The following is a 25,142-nucleotide window of genomic DNA, read 5'->3' as shown; positions in this document are numbered from 1 at the left end:
TACCACTTCTCTCTTTACAAACCTGTGGAAAGCAAGCCTCTGGTGTCTACTTGCTGCTCGGGGCTCACATCCGGTTTAAAGCCCACCTACTGTATCCGCCAAACCACTACACGTACATTTACTTGATAAAGCCGTTTCCGCATCCGCTTTAAAACCAGATCTTCACGCTGCAGAGCAACATGGCCCCAGCAGTGGTCCAAGTCAGGTCCCAGTCATGCGGTCAAACCAAGTACGGCTATGATTGGACAGCATCCCACGTCAGTCAAGAGTGGTCATCATCGCGACAGAAGATGAGGTTGTAGAGAAAGGACCGGCGGTGACGGGACGCTTGTGTTAGTTAGTGGTCTGTTACCCGGAGCTGTTTATTCATATGATTACAAACATCATAAATAATAACACATAACGTATTGACAGACAGCGGTTCTGATCGTCATGGAGTCCTATGACATCTTAGCCAACCAGCCCGTTGTGATCGATAACGTAAGTTATAACTGTTATATTATGCCGATGATATCATGATGGGATCCACACCCTAAAAAACCTAACCGAGGCCAAGCGGCGGAAAATAGCAGATCTGCAAGCTCACAACGCGTTGCACCAGCCGCGCTTTGTGAGCTTGCAGATCTGCTATTTTTCGCTGTTCACCGCCCGCGTATCAAGTAATACAGTGCTTATCAGGTGCTTTTAACGAGTGGGTTGTCAGAAGAATCTGATGCTACAGCTAATATAATGACAACAACGTTAGCTTACCGTGACAGCGACGTTTCGCCAGCATTCAGGGGCTGCTTTGCGATAAGCTAGCCGTGCTAATAACACAGCTAATGCTAGCATGTTGTGTCTATTGTGTCCATAGATTGTGTCAGTGGGGGAACATTTCACTTATGTGTTTAAAGCAAGAAATATTGACAAATGTGTCATCAAGCATGAATTGTTTTCCCCAAATATTTTTTTGAGCTGTGAACTTGTGCAAATCCTGTCTGTCTGTCTGTCTTATCTATATATTGTGTCAGTGGGAAACATTTCACTTAATATCTCTGTGGGCCTATTAGTACATAGTAATGTTTACAAATATTGACATATGTGTTACATCAAGCAAGAATAGTTTTCCCAAAATATGTATTTTTTGAGCTGTGAACTTGTGCAAATCCTGTCTGTCTGTCTGTCTGTCAGTCTATCTATATCTATTGTGTCAGTGGGAAACATTTCAGTAATATCTCTGTGGACCTATTAGTATATAGTAGTGTAATAGCAAAAAAATATTGACATATATGTCACATTAAGTATGACTTGTGTTCCCAAAAGATGTATTTTGAGCTGTGGACTTGTGCAAATCCTGTCTGCCTGTCTGTCTGTATCTATTGTGTATAATATGTATTGTTGACACAGCATCTTGTGTTTTTTACACAATTATGGAGGGCAAAATGCATTTAGCTGTAATTGTTGTACACTGAATGTTAATCATGCACCTTCACTGTTCAGGAGTGATAAGAAATGTGCCAAGTTCTTCCCAAAATGGGCCCAGTTCTCCCAAAATAGTGCCCAGTTCTTCTCCCTCAAAATAGTGCATTGTTGTTGTCCCCGAATAATGGCCAATTTGCCCCAAAAACAGTGCCAAGTTTTCCCAAAAGCCCCCCCCCCTTCCCAAAAAAAACGGTCCAAATTCTGTCAAGTGCCCAGTTTTCCGGTTACCTACTGCTTTAATACCTGAGAGACTGATACGATTCCTATGGCTCCACCATCACACAGAATATTGCTGGTGTTGTCCTACATGGTGGGAACTGATGACTCCTTGCCTCAAGCTGAGTCTCATGACACCCCCCCCCTCCCACACACACACACACACACACACACACACACACACACACACACACACACACACACACACACACACACACACACACACACTTTCACTGTTCGATCAGACCAAGCATTCAATGCTTACTCACACTATGGTGCTTATTCATCATCATCCGTACAAAATTATTGTCTCCCCATATTCTGTGCACTCCCCATTACTACCAATGGGGGGGGGGGGGGGGGGGGGGGTTACCCCCTGTCTCTTAAAGGCACAGTATGCCTGTGTTTACATTAACAAAACAATAAATATATTTTCTACCTATCATTTTTGCAGCTATCAGCCACTGTAGTAGTGTGGTGGTGTTTACCTGCAGAAACACACTGCTCTCTCGCTGTATTTTGGTGTTTTCACTGTTTGTTTTGGTACGAGGTTTTTGGGGTACCCAAAACAGTGAAAACACAGAAATACAGCGAGAGGGCAATGTGTTTCTGCAGGTAAATACCACCGCACTTCTACAGTGGCTGATGACTGCTGGTATAGAGGGAAATGATGGGTAAAACATGTATATATTGCTTTGTTATGTAAACACATGGCACACCCAGCATTTTGTGCTTGTACCCGTATGTATGAATGAATGAATGAGTGACAAATATACCACCTTGAATCATGCACACTGTTTTCCTCTCTTCAGGGCTCGGGGGTTATCAAGGCTGGCTTTGCAGGCGACCAGATCCCCAAATATTGCTTCCCCAACTAGTAAGTTGTCAATAAGCCTTCATATCACTGTGGTAAACAAAGTGAACGTTCAGCATTTTTCCTAATTATGAAAATCTATAAATTCATGTTATTTAGAATTATGTTTGACTTGTTCTCCTTGTCCCAGTGTGGGCCGTCCCAAGCATGTGCGCGTGATGGCAGGAGCCCTGGAGGGGGATCTATTTATTGGACCCAAAGCAGAGGTACCACACCCCACTGTCTCTCTTTCCAAGTTTCCAAGTCTCTGATCTTCTAATTATAAAAATGAATAATCCAAAATAGACTCCTCAGTTGACTTACATTGTACAGTGACACAGGTCTTCAAAGTCATTCTTTTAGCACACAAGTGAACGCACAGAACATTCTGCCAAAGTATAAATATACTTTGGCATTATAAAACCTGGTTCAGTCTTGGTTTTAATGTATGCACTTCAGCAACAATTTCACTATGCAACACTGACCTTGATTGTCTGGCTTGTGAGAACCAGTGGAATTCTTTTTGTATACATTAATTTCACCCTCTTAGTATGGGAAACTAAAATACATTTTAGGCATCCAACTACAGTGCTCAAAACCTACTGTATACTTGTTTTTTCTTGACCTCTTAAAAACAGAAATACAAGTAATTCATGTACTGACATACTGTATTGATCATGTTGTTATTGTGTCATAGTTCATTTATGCATAATAATATATGGGCCGAACCCTGTTCTGGACGGGAGTCTCCAGACGTAAAAAAACGATGATGATGATATAGGCCAAGAAAGCGATATTTGCATAGTTAAGCACTATTAATACCAGGGATGGAGTTGTTTGGGGAATTTCTAAATGTGTACAATCTGTTGGCATTTATCCACGTTGAACTGTAGCCATGACATCACATCTATGCAAATGAATGCATCGCAGTGCACTTCACAAGCTTTGAAACCACTAGTGCATCATTGAGTTGGATGCACAACTGAAGTGCCACGGATGTGAAAAATTTGACAAATCTCTAAACGTTTACGTATGTTAAAAGAAAAGAAGAAAACTTTCACGCTAGTGGAACAATATTAATTTGCTGTATTCACAATACAGCTGGTCAATCCTTGCAGAACAGGCTCAGAAGTGTGTATCCTGGTTGAACATATAAGCCATAAGCGAGGTGAAGCCCCCAGATCGGATGTACGTCCACTATGTTCCTCTTATGACCCAAACCCATTACATGTATTTAGACGAGCATGAAGAATAGTTATATGCCACGGTGCAATGGTGTTGCCATGGTGCAGTGGTGTTATTCAGCCTCCACACATGTACCATTGCAGTTGATCCATGACTGTCCTCAGTTTTCATTGTATGTCCAGGACAGCTTGCTGGCCAGAGTCGTGGGAAACACACCACCACATAACTTAATTATCCACTGGTTTTGCCACACGTGCACCATGGACCTGTACAGGGTCTGTCGTTGTTAAGGAAAAAAATGGAATTTGTATACCTTTTAACCAATTAAGTCCTGGTTCGTTGACCGGGGCTCCATTCAGGCTCTATACTACAGATATTACATTTCTAATGTTATGATGACGGATTTAGTCATGCATCCATACTAGAAGCGGCGTCATCCCCATGTTCTATCTATATTCCATGTTCCCCGCTTAGCTTAGGGTTAGTGTTAGGGTTGAAAGCGGGGAACATAGAACCTGGGGAACCTAGAACTCGGGGAACATAGCGATCTGCAGATCTGCTATTTTCACCGAATGTTTGCCCCAGAGCAGGGACACCAGGGTTCATGTGATTACGTTATGGCTATCAAAATGACTAGTATGTTACTGTGTTTCTTACCCGGTTGACCTTTCTCTCTCCTTCCCCTGTTGGTCCCTAGGAGCACCGGGGCTTGTTGTCAGTGCGGTATCCTATGGAACATGGAATTGTAAACGACTGGAACGACATGGAGAGGATCTGGCAGTATGTCTACTCTAAGGAGCAGCTGCAGACCTTCTCTGAAGAGGTTGGTCCTTATCCATTCTATCTGCTGATATACTTAAAGGACCATGATAGTACCAGTCTAATGTTGACTTGTAGCCATTAGCAGAGATTGGCCCTGTCTTCCAAAAAAAGGTTTGTTGAGAGAGTTGTTGAGATCTACTTTCAAATCTACTTTCAAATGTACTTAGTCTGTATTGTTAAACATCCTTCCCTGCCATTCATGTTGGAACGGTGTGGAGAAACATTCCACCCAATATATACTATATATTTGACCACCAACATTACACCAAATCTCTTCGCTGAAAATAGCCAATCTACAAGCTCGCAACACCGTGAGCTTGTAGATTTGCTATTTTCGCCAACTGTTTGTCCCAGAATGGGGACGCTGGGGTTCATGTGGTTAAAGTTGTTAGGTATGTAATTCAACCTTTTGAAAGTCACTACGCTATTCATTATCTCCACCAGACAAAAGGCAGGGGGGATAATGTTCTCTGTCTGTTTGTCTGTCTGTCTGTCTGGGGTTAATCTCACGAATCGCTGGACCGATCAGCACCACATGTCTTGTGTACGTTACCAGCAGGCCAAGGAAGCACCTCCATGCTGCTTTGCCACATATTCCTGTGTATTTCTTGAAATATTTAACTTTAATTTAATTTTATAATTTTAATTTAATGATGACACCTTGCCCAAATATGGGTTAGTATGTCACATAATAGATCAGTGGTCCTCAAAGTGGGGTCCCAGGGGGTCCCCAGCAAAATGTGTTAATACAGCGTTGTGGATCATAACCACATACACACACACACACACACACACACACACACACACACACACACACACACACACACACACACCCCTTCAATTTGCTTCACAATATCAGGGTATTGCATTTGAAAATGTTCCCAGTATTATCATTCTACTATTGCTAATCTCCTTATGTAAATGTCTGTCTGTCTGTCTGTCTGCAGCATCCTGTGCTGCTAACTGAAGCTCCTCTCAACCCTAGTAAAAACCGGGAGAAGGCTGCAGAGGTGTTTTTCGAAACCTTCAACGTTCCTGCTCTCTTCATCTCAATGCAGGCCGTTCTTAGCCTGTAAGTTTGCTTTATGGATAAATGACTAATTATAGATCATGTATGTATGTCTATAGCCTGTTTTACGGCATTTAGATTTTATTTAGTGAGGTACAGCCAAAAAAGTATGTGTACCACAGTATCGCTACTAAGTACATTGTGGCTGGGCTGGTTTTATTTGTGGATTATATTGGGGTGAATGAAGCTCTGATCATATCACTTTTTTTTACACATCTGTAGACCAATGCCTGTGGTTTTTACACCACTGAACTCTCAAATGTACATTTGGGTTTGTAATGAGGGGTTCATGCACTGTAACCATACCTACTATAATATCCCTCTCTATGCTGTTGTGGACGGACTGTTCTTGCTGACACAGTCTGATCATGTCCTGCTTTGACATTCCCATTCTCTCTCGGTCATTGAATGTGAGCTCTCAACCACAATATCCGACCCTATTTACTGATGTCTTTCCCATAGATTTAAATGCAGATTCATATTCAGTTCATATTGAAACACTAGTCGAGCAGGCTTTTTGAGTGAATATCCTGCCGTCCACGCCCCAGTAACAAACAGTCTTTCATAGTTAGTCACTTAGATCTTTTTCTCTTGCCATCTTTTTTGTTTAGCTTTTTGCACCTTTTCTTCCCAATTTAGTCGTGCCAATTGATTCCTCCCCACACATTTTCTGTCTTGTCACTGCTGTTGTATGCTACTGACTCACCTGCCAGTGAGGAGCCCCCACCGGGAGGAAGTAGACCCTTCGTCCTACTCCTCCCGCCCAACACTCCTTGCTAACAGGTGCCACCCCCCAGCCCGTAGGATTACATGCGGTGACAAATATCACCCTCCCCCAGGCGTCCCAACCCCGAACACGGGCCAATTGTGTTCGTATAGACCCTCGACAAAGCCGGATTCACCACCACGGTGGTTTCGAACCCACAACCTCCGCAGTGTTAGGCAGGCACTGCGCCACCCGTTGCCATCTTGATCCAAAATCGAGGTCAACTGTGCCTGCTCAGCATATTTACTCACACCACAGAGCATGATAGCAGTACACAGTACACCTACTGTACATAGAAGCATCTCTATTCCTTGTTTTCCCACTCATGTGCTCTGCTTTTATCCTTTTAGTCTATTTTTGTAACTAGATGATTCTTTCTAAAATTAGTAATGCCAATCCAAACTAGGAACGAAAGCCAAGTCTGTGGCCTGTGCTTATCGACGTGCACCATTCTGATGCTCATGTAATGGGATTCAGGACTTCGTGTTGGACTATCTAAGCTTCATGATTCTGACTTGCACTATAGCGAATGCACTACATGTCATTTAGGATCTCTTAAAATACTGATTTTGACATGCTGCTATTTTCAGACTTTTTTAATGCTTATTTTATAATCCTTTTTTCCACTTCTAATTCTTTCTTACTCTTTTAAACTTCAAATGTGAAGGCCGGCACACAGCTAAGTATAAGTCAGGCATTATACCAAAAAAGAAATGTGTCGACTAAATCAACTGTATATTTTGTTGACTAAAATCTTAAATATTTAGTCAACTTAAACTAGACTAAAAGTAAAACATTTCAAATAACTAAAATATGACTAAAACTAAATCAAAATTTGCTGTCAAAAATTAACACTGGTCTGTTGTATAAAACTATCATGTGATGTCTGCCCCCCCCTGCAGATACGCCACAGGCCGTACCACTGGTGTAGTACTGGATGCTGGTGACGGTGTGACTCACGTTGTGCCCATTTATGAGGGCTTCGCTATCCCCCACTCCATTATGCGTGTGGATATTGCTGGAAGAGACGTGTCTCGCTACCTTCGTCTGCTATTACGTAAGGAGGGCTACAATTTCAACACCTCTGCAGAGTTTGAGGTAGTCCGCACCGTCAAAGAGGTGAGAAATGAACGGGTAGAGGTGATATGTTTTTCATTTTAACCTGTGATAGACTTTACATAGGCGATGTTCACAAATGCAGCCCAAATCCGATTTTTCCTTGTACTCCAGCAATTCTATTTGTGTATGTACGCCTTGTACGGTATATGTGTCAGTTTGTGTATATATTTTATATACTATATATATACTGTATTTATAAAATCCTTATGTTTTCATCAGTGTTGACATTCCCTGGTCTAGAACAACATTTCCTCACAAAGCTTTGTGTCCATCTTTGCAGAGGGCCTGTTATCTGTCCCTCAACCCTCAGAAGGATGAGACTCTAGAAACAGAGAAGGCTCAGTACATACTCCCCGATGGAAGCACATTAAATGTAAGTATCACACACTAAGATCAGCGCTAAGCATATCACAATTATTACATAATCGCCTGATCGAAATTATTTGCCCTAATCACAATAATTTTGCATAGCTGTCATAATCGTTTCTATGTTGAAACATTTTCCAAAATGTTCAAACATAAAAAAAAACATGTCTTTGTGTGTTTAAGTTATTTCTAATATCTGCCCTGTGCAATTTTTGCGAAGACCATAAGCCAAACGGAAATGTATGTTCCAATGCTCAATGCCAAAAACGCAATTGAAATCATTAATCACAATTATTCGAGTGACAGTTAATGGTCAAGAAACATGTTATGATTGTGACAGCCCTAGTTCCCTCCCACCACCACTGTGAGAATCATTCATCTATGATCTATGTTTCAGTAGGGAGCTGAACTGAGAGGAATAGCATGTTCCTCTCTTTGTGTTACCAAAGATGCTTAAATTTAGGAAGATCCTAAATTAAGCATCCTAAATTAAGATCCTAAGCTATTTTGCCACTGGAGGCGAATTGAGACTCTCTCGCGGACGTCCTATATTTACTGGTGATAGATCTTGCGAGACTGTGTTGTTGGGACAGAGAAAGGTCCATAACAAAGTCGATGTTCTCCTGATTTGTCTCTCTGCATGGATGAAAATTCCTAAAACCCTGTTCCCCTCATAGATCGGTCCAGCCAGGTTCCGCGCACCAGAGCTGCTGTTCAGGCCTGACTTGATAGGAGATGAGAGTCCAGGCATCCATGAAGTCCTGGCCTACGCCATCCAGAAGTCTGACATGGATCTCCGACGCACGCTCTTCTCCACCATCGTTCTCTGTGGGGGCTCCACACTCATCAAAGGTTGGTGGAACATTTGAAGACATACACTATTCTACACCATACACACTCATATTATTTTAAATTTCTTAGAAATCTCATAGATTGTTAATGTAACTCTTCCTCCCTATACCTCCATTAGAATACATTCTTTATACCTTTTCTTTTAACTGGTTCATGGTTGAATATTGCTTGAGTTCCACATTCATGCTGTTCCATAGCTTAACTCCACAGATTGAGATACAGAACGTTTTTTTTAATGTCGTCCGAGCACCGCAGGTTTTTAAATGTAACTTCGCCTCAAATTATAGCCCCCCCAGAGAACATTACCTGAATATTTTGATTATTCCTTGATTTATACATTATTTGGGCAGTTTTATATTCTATAAGAGCCATGAATAAAAAAGAAAAGGAATTTAAAAATCGTATATTAGTATGACCCCGATATCCAGCATTATGTAATGTGCTTATAGCTATTTTTGAAGAATAGTTATTGCATGAAGTGAACATTTATATGTATTTTCCCAAACCTCCAAACAGTAATTTAGATTTGGTAAAACCAGGGAACAGTTGACATTGCGGAGTGATCTATAGTCCAGAACGTGCTTTGCTTTGCTTAGAACTGAAATACTTCTTGACCGTTTAGTATGTATATATTTATGAGATATCATCAATTATCACCTTGAGCTTTGTAAGTAAGAGAGCATCTCCTAAAAGCACAATTATAAATGGTCTTTTACAGGCTTTGGGGAAAGACTGCTCACTGAAGTCAAGAAGCTCGCACCCAAAGACGTCAAGATCAAGGTAGGTGTACACCTGATTGAACCATCCCAGCTAAAAACTTTTTAAAGCTGTGATCCGTCACTTTCCTGTCCTACCTGGGACTTGAATTTGGGGTACCCCCCCCACACCCCACACAAGCGCCGAAATGTCAACTGTTGAGCTATAACGGAAAGCTAGTTTGAGCAGAGGATTAATTCCGCCTTGAATTTCATGCAATACCTCTTGTCAACTAGTAGGTGTCCTAGCCGACCACAGGATGTAAATGTCTCAATAGAAGAGCAGGGAGACTATTGAGTGGGTAGAAGGATGCTGAGGTTGGAACTACCAGGCAGGAGGCCTAGAGGAAGACCAATGAGTAGATTTATGGATGTTGTGAAAGAAGACACAAAGTTAGTTGGTGTGAGAGAAGAGGAGGCAGAGGACAGGGTGAGATAGAGGTAGATGATTTGCTGTGGAGAGTCTGGAGACCCCTGAAAGGAAAAGAAGATACTCTACTATACTTCACTACTATGCACCACAAACCTGGAACAATATTCCAGCTTCCATTAGACAATCCCCAACCATAGCTGTTTTTAAGTCCATGTTAAAAACATATTTATTTAACATTGCTTACCCTACCCAATGATGGCTAAGAATAGCTAGGTCTTGCCTGGTCCTTAAATGACAATGTCACTTTTTATTATTATCATGTTTTGTATAAAAGGTGGGAGTATTTATTTTGCTCCTTTATCTTATTTTAATTGTATCTATTATATTCTCCATTTCTTTTTAAAGTGCAATGTTGCACTTTGTATTATGATTTTGTTTTTATTCTGTAAAGCACTTTGAATTGCCCTGTGTATGAAAAGTGCTATATAAATAAAGTTGCCTTGCCTTGCCTTACCATACAGATTGGTAAATAATAAGGTGTTTATTCACAAAATAAAAGTAATGCATTGCAGCTTTACTATGTGTGGATTTGGCTAAACTAACTAGGGTTCTCCCACCCTAGTTTTGTACCATAATCTGATCAGCAAATAAAGTTTTTGTCTGATCATGTTCATTTGGTATTAGTACCGTTCAACGCTACTGTATTTACTGAATGTTGTATCAATGTGTGTGACCTCTGACCTGTGCTGTGTGTTTGTGTCCAGATCTCTGCTCCTCAGGAGAGGCTGTATTCCACTTGGATCGGGTAAGATGGCATTTCTGCCTTTCAGTTTCTAATCAATTTGAAAATAAATACATTTTATTAAGGTTTCTATATAACATTTAACTTACAAGCAAACAAATAACATACAATAACTACAAATTATGTTTTGATCAATAAAACATTTAATACAATATATATACATTAAACTTCAATATGAAAAGAACATTTAACTTTAATTATACACTGAACAAGAAACAAGTAAATCTAAAATGAACGGACCTTTTTAAAAACTGCCATTTTAGCAGTCACACAGCTCAGGCACCAAAATAAGCAATATCGTTTTTGTAATAATAACTTGAATTTATATAGCACCTGTCATGAAACCCAAGAATACTTTACATCAACAAAATAAACAACTAGCTGCCGAAAGCCTGTGTGAAGCCTGTGTTACTTATTAAAAAATGTGGACATAATAACCGACCCTGATTTAAAAAATGATATGACAGTACGACACTATGAAATGCTAATGCATACGTTCAGGATTTATCATCACATCTATCCTCTCCTTCCATGTTTTTTTCCCCTCATCTCTAGCGGCTCCATTCTGGCGTCGTTGGACACCTTTAAAAAGATGTGGGTGTCGAAGAGAGAATACGAGGAGGACAGAGCGCGTGCCATCCACAGGAAGACCTTCTAAATGGGGGCAGGCGCCCCATGATTGTCCCCCAGAACTGCCCTCAAAATGTCCCCCATGTCATGCAGTTGGAGAAACTCCCCCCGGTCATCTCCATGTACCACTTACACAGTTCCTTATGCCATCACCTGCTTCTGCTCCACACACACACACACACGCACACGCACACGCACACGCACACACACACACACACACACCCCTTTGGCCAGAGAAAGTTTTATATGTCACCCCCTCTTTCTTTATGCCTTTAACGCGTATACTGAGTCGTACTACGGTGTCCGCGCCGAAAATAGACGATCTAGAAGCTCATGAGGAATGTTGTATTGAGATGGTTCAGCAACATCACAGTTCCGCTGCAAGCTCCTGATGGCCTTAAAGCTGAGAGTGTAACGAGACGCAGTAACTCCTTCAGGTGTTTGGAATTAAAACCTCTCAAATGGAATTGTTTGAAGATGTTGCCAAGCCGCTAGCCGAGGATCTCATTCGTTGTAAGAATGGTCAGATTTTTACTTTTATCACAATGCCCACGTGACGCGTTGTGAGCTTGTAGATCAGCTATTTTTGGGGGCGTCGGACACCACCGCACGATTAAGTATAAATCAGGCCTTTAGGCTTTTGCTTTCAACTGCAACCTCCTTTTTCTCCATAAGCCACTCCCTAATGCCCTCCCTCCCAACACACACACACACACACACACACATACACACGCAAGCAAGCACACACAATCCAACGCATTGATATACAGCGGGCTGCCAGGGTGTCTTGGTGGGCATGTGTAAAATACTGTGGACTGCCTGCTAGTTCTCTTAATATAGGCCATGCTATGCTCTACTCTACACCACTCAACGGTTTAATATCGCTCTCTGGCCTACAAATCCATGTATGATATCATCGAATTGAGGTGATTATTATTATTATTATTATTATTTTTTGCTACTGTAGAGAATACCATTCCAAACTGAAGAGATTGATTTTTCTCCCCTTTTTTAAAACTGTCGCCGCAGTTTTAAAGTCACTGTTGATGTTTATGTTCATAGTCATTAAAAGTCATACTGTGTAACTTTTGGTTTTTGTAGTCTTTTTGGCGACACCTCTGATAGCTACGTGGTCATAACGGTGTAAGGTCGAACTGCGATTCCCAGAAGTCCATTAAAAACTAACACAGAAGCACCGCCCCCCAACACGAGCTCTATCTCTGTTCTTTTCCCCTGTCTTGAAAACTGCAAATGATGGGAGCTTGTAACGACAAAGAAAATGTACCCACTTTGTTTTTACACCTGTAAACCTGTGATGTGACACTAAAGTTGAGTTTGAAGTTGGGAATAAAGCCTAGTCCGCCAGCGGATGTTAGCTTGGAAAGAAACAAAACAAACCGTATGTATTAACTTATACAAATAAATATATAAATTAAGTAAAACATTTGCGTTTCCAAAGCACTTCCTCCAAGTGCCTGCGTCATGTTGACACGAGTGTCGGGGACAGAAACCGGCAGACGTTCACGTCTAAAGTAGTGTTGTTGAGAGAAGTGATCAACTACACATTTATGTGGAATGGTTATTTATGTGGAATATATCGAAAACAACTTTTTACTGTTTAATTGAAAAAAAGTTACATGGTATGACTTTATTATTTTCTTTTTTCAGTTGATTGGTTAGCTTGTATTGGACAAAGGTCATGAGTGCTAGAGGAATATGTATCGCTAGTTTTGGTGGTTAAAAGGTAAAGATAACCACTGTGTTGTTATATATGTGGCCTAAACGTAACAACTGCCATCTTGGCTCAAAGTTGCTCTACAAAAAAGCAAATTAAATCAGCAAATTGATTCAAATCCAGCTCCCTCTCTCCTGTTGTTTATTACGTCGGACAACATGTGGTAACATGGTCTCAACTAGGGTTGGGCTCATTTAGGATTTTAACGATTCCGGTTCCTTAACGATTCCCTCTTTACGTCTGATTCTTTAACGGTTCCCTTTAACGATTCCTATATTTAAAAAAAATAATCTACATAATTTTGGCCTCCATTATAATTTTTTTATAAATACAAATTCAATCATACATACAGTATTGCATACATGTTATTGTAGTTGTTCTCAAAGTGAAGTCCAGGGACCCTCTGGGTTACTTGAGGGGGTTCCAAATAGACCCTTACAGGTCTGTAACTCTGAGAGTGAACTCTCAGAGTTATGGTGGTCCTTGAAATTAAAACGTTTGGTTCCGGAAACGGTTCCAAATGTGATGGAGCCGATTCCGTGTCCTCAATATTGGATCGGGTTCCGGATCCCAGCCCTAGTCTGAACATCCAGTTTTTATACTGAAGTAGCAGGTGTACAGTACAGTATGTCCATTTTGTTAACTGTGTTTGCTCTCTGGCAGGGTGTATGTAGGATAGTACTTGATACTAGCATGGGATATATTGTTATACCCTCGGAGCTCCACACGGGGGCGCCATATTTATGCTGAAGTACATGCTTAACCGTTTGCAAATCTTAACACACCTTCAATGTAGTGTCCCTGTTTTTTTGGCATGGCATTATGGGTGAAAATGTAAAATAAAAATAAGCACATTTTCATTTAAATAGATATATTTAAAAAGTATTTAAGTGATTAATCGCTTTATTTGATAGTTTAACACATTTTCAAAAATGATGAAAATAGCTGATCTACAAGCATGACGTGACACATTTGAAAATGTTTTTTCACCTGTAATGACATCATGAAAAAAATAGGGACGCCAGATTGAAAGTGCTTTAAGTGCAACCTTGAACTGACATGACATGTAGTTGTTCATTGTACTCTACTACTTGTCTATTAAAAGTTGTTTACTTTACTCAGTTGCATGTCGTGTAGTCATGTAGTTTTTGACCACCGACCATAAGCACATGTTCATTCATTATCCATTGTTGGTCTTGTGTTTGTGCTCTACTGCTTAGGCCCCATTTACAACAGTAGGCTACAACGTACAGGGTACAACTGTCGCATGCCAAAACGACGGATCTACTGTAGCTCTGTTTGGTGTGCAACACCGTCATACTTAGAAGTACAATTTGCAGCTGAACGTTTCTGTTCTCATATGTGGTTACACGTTTTGGTGGAAACTAGGGTTGTGTGACAGGAAGCTCTTGATCTTTGTTCATCTGTACTGTGCTTTACAGTAGCCTATTCCACTGCAGTAAACGTTGTGGTTTTTAGCAGAATAATGTACTGTATGCTTTCACACAACCTGCTTTCGTCACTGAAGATCTTTACAGCATCCAGGTTTTATTTGTCACTAACAAAGTACAAGCAGTGGAATTTTGATGGGACTTGTGCCACAAAATTATGCTAATATGCTAACAATTGAATACCATATAAGAAAAAAGTAGTATGTAGATAATGCAATAAAAAAAATACAGTAATGATATAACATTCTGGATGTAATGTAAATAGAGTTTAGTGTTAGGGTCTTGTCCTAGACAGGTACAGTAGCTTATCTCTGGCTCTTATCTTAATATATAATATAATACAATATCTATCCAATAGCAGCAGTGTTCAATCAAATGTGCAAAAAGGAGGCATATGCTGTAGATAGAATGAGAGTCACTTCGTCTGTTCCAATTCGTATGTTTTTGTCTTTTGTCCTAATTTAGGGCTATGACAGCTGAAAAAAATAAAACTCTTTCTAAGCCTTGAGCCGTGAGGCATCTCAGGCGCTTCCCATTTTGCATCATCACAAACTATCACATCATTATTTTTGTGCTGCTCAAGCACCTGCTCTCGTACCTTAAGTGTGACCTCACTGGTTCCATTTGTACACTCAGAGTTACAGTCCCAAAAAGGTCCATTTGGAGCAGCTGGTGGTCACCAGACCCGATGTTGAGAATCAGTGGAGTAGAAGGATTTCAGGACCTTCTGTGAGACTTTTTCAGCTGTCTGAGGTGGTACAGGTGCTGCCTATACGTACGTCCTCACCACAGTTTGTGTTGTCCATGACAAGTACCTCAGTGATGATGTACACAGTGAGGTACTTGAACCTGCTCACCCTCCTACTGGTGTTCCACTGATGAAAATGAGGGTGTAGGACGGTCCTCTGCTGCAGTGTACAGACATCCACCATGATCTGCTTAGTTTTACTGATGTTCTAGAAGAGGCTGCTGTCCTTGCACCACAATGCCGCCTCCAGGTAGGCCTTCTCGTCACTGGTCACCTCCATTGTGGCAAACGTGATGAAGGTGTTGGAGCTATTCCTGGCAACACACAGTCATATGTGTAAAGGAAGCAGAGGGCCAAGCATGCAACCCTGAGAGGCTCTGGTGTTGAGATTGAGGGTGGTTGAAGTGTGACTTCCTTGACAACCTTGGATAGGTAGTTTCCCTTAGCCAGATGATGACATCTAAATTAAATGTATGGGAGATTGTTACTGGACTTGTTGTTTGTGTCATTAACAGCTGTAAACCTGCTTCAACTTCTGAAGGTCACCTGCCTCTGCCTGTGTGCGCTATGTCCACACTCACATGCACGCACACACACATCTGCACCCAAATACACAACTTCTGCCAGGCTGTGCATGTGACTTAAAATTGTTATACGTTTTTTATAAACAATATACTGACACAGGAGCGACGTTAAAAAGTATCAAATAAACAGTATTCTGAATGTGCATGTGGTAATTTGGGGCAGTGTGTGTGTGTGTGTGTGTGTGTGTGTGTGTGTGTGTGTGTGTGTGTGTGCGCGTGTGCGTGTGTGCATGTGTGGTGTGTGCGTGGGTGGCAGAGTGTCTATACCACACAGGAAATGGACCCTTCAGCCCACCAGAAGAAGGGTCTTTGTCAAACAACGTAACTATCACTCACTCACTCAGTTTCAATCAGTTTGTCAGCATGACTTTTGCATCAACCTATACATCATGTGAGTATACTTTATTTCTATCTTATTTCAGCCTACATTAACCATAAAACCTTATTTAGTCGAGCATCAGAGAACATTTGCTCTTTCCACAAACACTGGCGAGGATGTTAATTATCATACTTGTAATACATTATAATGATTGTTATAATGCATTATATAATCACTGTAATATAGTACAATTATAACTAAAGTAAAATAAATAGTTTTCAATTTATGCTAGAACAACACAAAGTTCTTGCCTACACCTTCAGGAATGTCATTACTTTGATAATAATAATAATACTTAATTACAATAATATGATCCTTGCCCCATAAAGTTTGCGAGTGTCCAGCATGTATTACAAATAATATAATACATGCATATTATAAAATAATGTATACTGTGTTATGATTATTGTTGTAATAAAGCATTATGAGTATTTATGAGTTCGATTAATAATAATTATACATTGTTATAAGCAGATTATAATGCATTATAAGTATGCTTATGCATTATAGACAGACACATAGCATAGCAATGTTCAGCTTTTTTTTAATTTGATTTGCTAAATATAAATATATATTATTTGCTTTCCTGGGAGCCCTGTCCAGGTAGCAGTACAAAATCTTACAACATAACCACATATACAAACATTTACATAAAAACTGAACATTAAAACATTTTTTTTACTCTGTTACACATTAAAGGCAACACATAAAACACAAATCAAGTCTTCATGTTTATAAAGCACATTTAAAAGCAACAGCAGTTGACCCAAAGTGCTTTCCAATCAAAGATTACCAAACAAAGACAAGTAGATTGCTCTTTGAATTAGATCTACTCATATTTCAGGGAATTAAAGGTGTGTGGATCATTTGTTCTCTGTGGATGTGCTCTAGATCACCTGTTTGCTGCAAGACAATCATATGATTGAATATTAAACAAAGATTAGAGCTTTGAATAACAGTTTAAATAAGATAAGATCTACGGTATGTATCTCTCTCACTGTATCTCTCTTTCTCTCCCTCCCTCCCTCTCTCTCTCTCTCTCTCTCTCTCTCTCTCTTTCTCACACACAGTGGTGTATCTCCTCGTCTGCTGTGGACCTGCTCAAACAGATGGTGAGACAACTTCAATGCATTGCATTATGGGTAGTTTGAGACAAGCCATTGTGATGTGTTCCAACCCTCCTGTTGATACACACTCCACTAGGAAAGACCACATCACCTTCAACAACATAGATTTAAAGTTATTTATTGAAAAGAAACATGGAGTATGTTAGTTTATGAGTAGATCATTGATCCGAGAGAGAGAGAACAAGAGGGGGAGGTTGTAATTCAACTATTCCAAATCCATGCTAGTATCCTTTAGTGTAAAGCACTCACTGACACTCTGTCTGTCTTTGTATTTCTGTCTGTCTGTCTGTCTGTCTCATGATCAATTCCATGGTCTCTCTCTCAGCAGAAGTTCAAAACATTGGTGATATTATGAGACAGCTGTTCAAATAATCCGCAATTATCAACAGATAATATATTACATATTTATATAATTATATATTTTTGGATTTTAACATACAGTACATGAAATCAACTGTCTCTGCTCCACAGCCTCTCTCAGATTCAGTCCTGACAGGTCTCAGTTCTTTAAATATGAGTCTGTCTTTCTGAGCTGTGAGGACAGACAGTTTAACTCTACTGGCTGGAGAGTGAAGAGGCTCAGCATCGAAAACAAAACCTCTGAGTGTGATGGTGGTCGTTACTGGGGGAAGATGAACACCACAGGATGTCTTGTCAAATCCTTGCAGCGTTCTTTTGACAGCGGACTTTATTGGTGTGAGTCTTCAGGGGGAAAGACTAACACTGTTAATATGACAGTGATTGGTACGTTCAGATAAATCAACCTTCTTTTTTGTATTATAATTCAGTGTTCTGTTGAGTCTTTCATGTTCAAACCTCATCATGTTGGGATAGTGTTGTTCAGAGGGATGTAACCTCAGTCAAATGCTCTGCTATTCTGATGTTATTTATCATTGTTCAGATGGCGGAGAGGTGATCCTGGCAATGTCTGTACTTCCTGTGATGGAAGGAAGTGATGTCACTCTGCACTGCTGGTGCTGGGAGAAAATTAAGATAGCTAGTAAATCATCTTCTGACCTCCCAGCTGATTTCTATAAAGATGGATCCCTCATCAGGACTGAGTCTACAGGACAGATGACCATCCACAATGTCAACAAGTCTGATGAAGGATTCTACAAGTGTCACATCTCTGACCTTGGAGAGTCACCAGAGAGCTGGATGGATGTGAGAGGTGAGATCCTTGTATCGCATACACACACTTTACATGAGGACTGATAAAAGTACTGAGAGGTTGTGCTGTATAACCCCTAGGTCTGATATGACAGTTGACCGGTCAATGCAAGCTAGGATTTGCAATGATGCTTACTCCCTACTCATGAGACAGAATTGAAAATAAAAGCAAATCACATCACCTTCAAATGTGTGTTTCACCATATGAACCCTAGCGTCCCTATTCTGGGGCAAACATTCGGCAAAAATAGCACATCTACAAGTTCACGTTGTGATACGTTGTGGCTTGTAGATCGGCCATTTTCAGTGTATTTTTTTTGTTGTTTAAACCAGTGGTTCTCAAACCATTTTTATGTCAAGGACCGCCAAATTAATATGTATTTGTCACCATGGTGTAATTTTGTGTTTCTTTGTCCTGATTAACAGAATAATTAACTAAATTGAGAATGTTTGAAATAACAAAAATAAACACCACATTAAATGCTTATTTGTTGACCTTTAGGCGATACAAGTGTCTATGGCATAATCAACCACTCTGATGATGACTATAACAATGGTACAGTATACTCTTTGAACCAATCCTAATTTGCAGAATGATGAACTAAATTGAATCAATGTTTGAAATTACAAATATCCGCACCACATTCATGCTTATTTGTTTACCTTTAGGAAACAAGTGTCAATGGCTTTTGGCACGCTAGTGACTATGTCAGTATTTATGTGCTTATCAAATCCAATTATTTGCTTAAATATTTGACGTGATTTTGTTCTTATTGACCATTCTGGGGCAAACATTCAGCAAAAATAGCACATCTACAAGTTCACGTTCTGGGCTTGTAGATTTTGTCTTCTATTTTCAGTTAAGACATTTAGTTTAGAGGGAATTACTAGTAGTGTATAGCCCTGGAGGGAACCTGGTCAAGCATTAGGGTTTAAGTGGTTAAGAAGAATCTACAGATGTGTCTCATTCAGCTTCAGATTCTCCGGCCACCAAAGACAACGGCCAACCAGATCACCTGTCTCCGTATTTCTACCCCCTGATTTTGGCTGGAGTCTCCATCTTTCTGCTGATTCTGCATCTGTGTCTTTGGAAGAAATGCAGAGGTACACACACACACACACACACACGCACACGCACACGCACACGCACACGCACACACACAGCCTATTAAGTGTTGATCAACACCTTAAAACACAATAATAATACTGTATACAACACCTGTGTAGCATAACGTGTGCAATATCTTGTCTATATTCTACATGCATGTGCAATATTATATAATGAATGCTTTATTTCATTATGTCACAGCGTGCACGTCCTATACTGTTCAAACAGATCATACTGTATGTGATCCATGTAATGACGGGTAAGTAAGTAGTATTAATCTCTGTACATTCCATCTGGTTTTATACTTAATTTCTGCTAAATATATTATTATATTTTAATTACAGACCTGTTCAGTCTCAGGGAACCAATCAGTTCTCTCCTACAGATCAGAGAACCAATCAAAGTGGGGCTCCTGATGATGTGTACTGCCCACTGCAGCAAGGTCAGTCTGTGAACCAATCATGTTGGTTCTGACAAGGACAACTGGTTCTAATTTGAATCTAAATTAATGTATAACTTAAATTAAAAATAAATCAAAATAAATAAGACATCTTGTTTTTGGAAGTATATTACAGTCTGTCAGTTAGTTTTGTGTTGCTTAGTCCTAATTGGGAGAATAATGAACTAAATAGAATCCATCCATTTTAAATTACAAATATCTGCGCCACAATTAATGCTTATTTTTGTTTACATTTAGGAAGCACAAGTGTCTCTGGTATTTGGCACGCTAATGACTATGAAAACGGTATAGTATTTATGCACTTCAATTATTTGCTTAAATATCTGAATTTTGTTCTTATTGACCTAACAAAGTTCAGTGTCGGTTGGAGTTTGCTGCAGCCTTAACTTCTCAGTGGGGTGGGGGGGTTAGGTTCTCTGTTCACAGGGCAGTTTAGTTTACTGTGTGACAGTGTTGCCTAGCCTGATTATCAGCCTGAAGCTGCGTGGAGCTCACTCAGAGAGTGGGCGGGGTCTATGGTCTGGAACCAGGCTAAGTGCCACCACATTCACAGGTTTTGTGATGGAGGAGAAAATGTCTAAACAGTGTGGCCTGCGTGTTTTGTTTCAAATATTTATGGTAGAACCTTTTTTTTACACAGATCCATGGAGTGTTGGGTAAGTACAGTATTAATCTCTGTCTATTCATCAACATGACAACTGTACATTCCATCTTGTTTTAAACTTTTTTCTGTTAATGATATATCTTTATTTACAGTCCTGTTCAGCCGCAGGGAACCAACCAGGGCTCACCTGCAGACCAGGGGACCAATCAAAGTGGGACTCCTGATGATGTGTACTGCCCACTGCAGTATGGTCAGTCTTTGAGCTAATCATGTTGCTTAAGGACACTTCTGACAAATTCTTCTGACAGGGACATCTGGCTCTAATTTGAATCTAAATTAATTTAGAACTTCAAATTAAAAATACATCTTCATTCATGAATGCCATTCTTGGAACTAGTTTTGTGTTACTTTGTCGTAATTAGCAGAATGATGAACTAACATGAATCCACGTTTGACACAAGTGTCTATGGCGTGATCAGGCACGCTGATGATGACTATGAAAATGGAGTTTTCCAGAGTTAAAAATAAGGGTACTATGCATCATTTTCAGGTATATCACTTGATTTGTTAGAAATAGTTTAGCACCCCCTGCTGAACACAGTAAAGGCTGCAGCATATTCAATATTCTGCCTGCATCCAGTGTTGCCATGTCTGCTTATTATAATCAATTTTGGGCTTGTTCTTCTGTAGATTTGCTTGTACATAATGGTGGCTGTGGTTTTTTTGGGCTTGTTTCTAAAGCGTAGTTGCTTATTTGGGCTTGTTTCCTAATGTTGTTTAAACCCGTGGTTCTCAAACTTTTTTATGTCAATCCGCCAATTTAATATGTATTTGTCACCAAGGGCCACATGTGGCCCCTGGTGTCATTTTGTGTTTCTTTGTCCTGATTAACAGAATAATTAACTAAATTGAGACTATGTTTGAAATAACAAAAATAAACACCACATTAAATGCTTATTTGTTTACCTTTAGGTGACACAAGCGTCTATGGCATAATCAACCACTCTGATGAAGACTATGAAAATGGTACAGTATTATACTCTTTGAACCAATCCTAATTTGCAGAATGATGAACTAAATTGAATTTATTGGGTTGGGTAGGTTCTCTGTTCAGCACAGTGATGAATTCAATACACATGGACCACAATGGAAACAAGCCCTTAGGGCTTTTTGTGTTATCCTTTTAGCACCATTGTATAATCGTACCTCTGTACTTTTTGGAAACTGTTAATAAGTAAGTATTCAATCTAAAGTTTAGTTTACTGTGTGACAGTGTCATCACCTCGTTCACAGGCATTTCCATGAATGAAAAGTTGTCTAAAGTGTGTTTTATTTTGATCCCCAGACCTTTAAGAAACAAACAGGGTCATTTTTTAAAATACATCATCGATCCAATCGTTTCCTACAGTCTAACTCTGGAATCAGTATAAACGCTTGTGCAACCTGCACAAGCGTTGTTCTACCATATAGGCTCTGTTTTACACTGTACTGTATGCACGTGATCAGTACCTGACCATACTGGTTGTTCTGAACTGTATTATCTTTTGCTGTGATGTACATGCTGCTCTTGTTTTCTCAGTACCTGGAACTGCTGCTGCTTTTGTGTCCGCCAATTACAATCAGGTATTGATATTGATAAAGTTGATATCTTATGTCTGTAGTAGTCACTAGTCAGGTGTGTAAAACAGTGATGCATTATACTTTTGTTGAATGTTTAAGATCACAGAAAACAACACAGTGACATGGAGAGCTGGACGACATTATTAGGTGTGTGAATATGTTTTTTATCTTTTTATTTTATAAAATCACACTCTCAATATTTGGGGAAAAGATGTCCATTAGAGTTCAACTACAGCATCAACTCAAAATGATATATTAGAGACTGAGGCCTCTTTCTGCTTTTACTGTAATGACTTCACCAACACTGCATGGCTGACATGAAGATTTAGATATTAAATGTATTACCAGGCAGCAAGTTGGTTATCTGAAACACTTTAATTATGTTTACCACCAGGAGGAGAGTTGGTCAAAGGGAATTAATCACATTGTCACAACAATAGCAATTATAACATTTTGTAAGACTTCACATTGGACAAACCATTTAAAAATACAAGATTGACAAAATATATTTTCAGTGGACTGATCTGAAGTATTTTCGTATCACACTGTACAAAAATTACATCACTGATTAGTAGCATCAGAGTCCAGAATAAGTGATTGTTGAGGGAATTTCCAGTGAGCAAGAGAGCAAGATATCTGTGATCTGTTGACATGGAATGAAAATGCATTATACTTTTGTTGAATGTTTAAGATCACAGAAAACAACACAGTGACATGGAGAGCTGGACGACATTATTAGGTGTGTGAATATGTTTTTTATCTTTTTATTTTATAAAATCACACTCTCAATATTTGGGGAAAAGATGTCCATTAGAGTTCAACTACAGCATCAACTCAAAATGATATATTAGAGACTGAGGCCTCTTTCTGCTTTTACTGTAATGACTTCACCAACACTGCATGGCTGACATGAAGATTTAGATATTAAATGTATTACCAGGCAGCAAGTTGGTTATCTGAAACACTTTAATTATGTTTACCACCAGGAGGAGAGTTGGTCAAAGGGAATTAATCACATTGTCACAACAATAGCAATTATAACATTTTGTAAGACTTCACATTGGACAAACCATTTAAAAATACAAGATTGACAAAATATATTTTCAGTGGACTGATCTGAAGTATTTTCGTATCACACTGTACAAAAATTACATCACTGATTAGTAGCATCAGAGTCCAGAATAAGTGATTGTTGAGGGAATTTCCAGTGAGCAAGAGAGCAAGATATCTGTGATCTGTTGACATGGAATGAAAATGTTACTCAATTAATTAAACTTTGTTTCTGCTCCTTATATGTAGAGATAGGACAACCCAACATGACATACGTATGTGGATAAAGTCACATGGATCTTCACCAGTGGTGGACAGTAATTAATTACATTTACAGTACATGAGTAGGCTAATTGCACTTAAGTAAATCTTTTTTTGAACCTTGTAATGTAAACTTTATTAACCTATTTTAGTTAAATATTAGTTTTAAAATAATAATATATTTTTTGTTTAGTATTTTCTTTTACATAATTAAACTTTTAATGTTTGTCTGGAAGCTACTTTCATTCATCTTAACATGTTTTTGATCATTTTAGTGTTTCTTCTACAGTATATTTTTAATTTATTTTGAATTAACATTGCTTAACAAAATGTTGTGATAAGTCTTTTAAGAATAATGATAAAACAAGTTTGTTTTCACACTGATGTTGTCTCTAAAGCCACTTGTAAAAGAGTTCTTTCGAGATGAGGGCTAGCTGCACACAGAACAGACAGACCAAAGGTTGCAATTAATGCAAAATGTAGTACGGCGTTCAATAATACTGACTCAAAAATGGTGTTTAAATTTTTTTTATTATTGGGAATTTAAAAACAAAAAAATATTTTCACTTGTGATGACATCATGACCAAAAATAGGGACGCCAGCTTGAAAGTGCTTAAGTGCAACCTTTAACTGACATGACATGTAGTTGTTCATTGTACTCTATACTAATCTATTAAAAGTTGTTTACTTTACTCTGTTGCTTGTCATGTAGTGTTTGACCGTCGGCCATAGGCACATGTTCCATTGTTGGTGTGGTGTGTGTGCTCTGATTTAGGCCCCATTTACACTTAGTCGTATAACACTGTCACATGCCAAAAATAGCAGATCTACTGTACAAGCTGTTTGGTGTGCGACAATTTCCAGGAATAGAAAGCCTGCAGTTCCTACCTATTTGCTTCGATTCCCCATCGATGATGTCACTGGTAGGCAGGGTTCTGAACCGTCACAGCCCACCCCTGAGACACACAGTGAGTAGACAGAAATGGTACCATATTATAATGAGCATTGGTTAGGACCATTTATATGAAGATAGGTTGAAAATGGTTGAAGTGGTCCTTTAATACGTACTGTACTGTGGAATAATCCATCTGCAGAGAGAAGCAAAGAAGACTAGTTTGATGTTTTTTTTCACAAACACTGCGGTTGTACAGTGACGCCTGTCTTCCTGTCATGCAATGATGTGAAACTTCACACTATTTTGTGGTCCATGGTCATTATTCATTATGCCTCCTTATACCCCACTCTGATGTATCTGGTAACAGGAAGAGTGGGCAGTCAACTCGATGTAAAATTGGCTATTCTTTACACAATGTCTAAAAGAAATTCTAATATTTGGATTTATTTTTAAAGAAATATAAAGTATACATGATAAGAACATGCTTGAACATTCGACAATTAAAGTCATATTTCTACAAATTGCTCCAAAACATGTAGGCCTAATATGTCCAATCATTTTGGGCATAAACATGAAGTTTAAGGATAAATGTAGGTCTGACAATGATGTACCGTGCATGTTCACATCATGTATACTTACATAACTTGTAAATGTAAAATGTACATAGAGGTGCCCACTCT

The 25,142-nt window shown here is 39.3% G+C and overlaps 2 protein-coding genes across 2 annotated transcripts; both read left to right on the top strand.

Annotated features, from left to right (window-relative positions):
* Nucleotides 1-287: 287 nt before the first annotated feature.
* On the top strand, nt 288-13,838 carry actr1b (actin related protein 1B). The gene is made up of 11 exons (XM_084047620.1): nt 288-480; nt 2,490-2,554; nt 2,682-2,757; nt 4,413-4,538; nt 5,485-5,609; nt 7,275-7,491; nt 7,772-7,864; nt 8,535-8,709; nt 9,428-9,489; nt 10,602-10,642; nt 11,195-13,838. Exons 1-11 carry the CDS (start codon nt 433-435, stop codon nt 11,295-11,297), a joined length of 1,131 nt encoding a protein of 376 aa, XP_083903746.1. The 5' UTR covers nt 288-432; the 3' UTR covers nt 11,298-13,838.
* A 2,269-nt stretch (nt 13,839-16,107) lies between these two features.
* LOC311037559 (uncharacterized protein) lies at nt 16,108-23,576 on the top strand. The gene is made up of 15 exons (XM_084046768.1): nt 16,108-16,178; nt 17,237-17,278; nt 17,765-18,037; nt 18,195-18,464; nt 18,966-19,019; nt 19,436-19,567; nt 19,773-19,830; nt 19,916-20,013; nt 20,269-20,316; nt 20,672-20,687; nt 20,788-20,885; nt 21,608-21,661; nt 22,215-22,258; nt 22,355-22,402; nt 23,555-23,576. Exons 1-14 carry the CDS (start codon nt 16,151-16,153, stop codon nt 22,400-22,402), a joined length of 1,263 nt encoding a protein of 420 aa, XP_083902894.1. The 5' UTR covers nt 16,108-16,150; the 3' UTR covers nt 23,555-23,576.
* The last annotated feature ends 1,566 nt before the right edge of the window (nt 23,577-25,142 follow it).

Source organism: Gymnoscopelus microlampas (genome assembly GCF_963454915.1).
Source record: "Gymnoscopelus microlampas genome assembly, chromosome: 21".
NCBI classification, from domain to species: domain Eukaryota; kingdom Metazoa; phylum Chordata; class Actinopteri; order Myctophiformes; family Myctophidae; genus Gymnoscopelus; species Gymnoscopelus microlampas.
The sequence above is the reverse complement of the archived record's forward strand: the minus strand, read 5'-3'. Positions and strand labels throughout refer to the sequence as shown.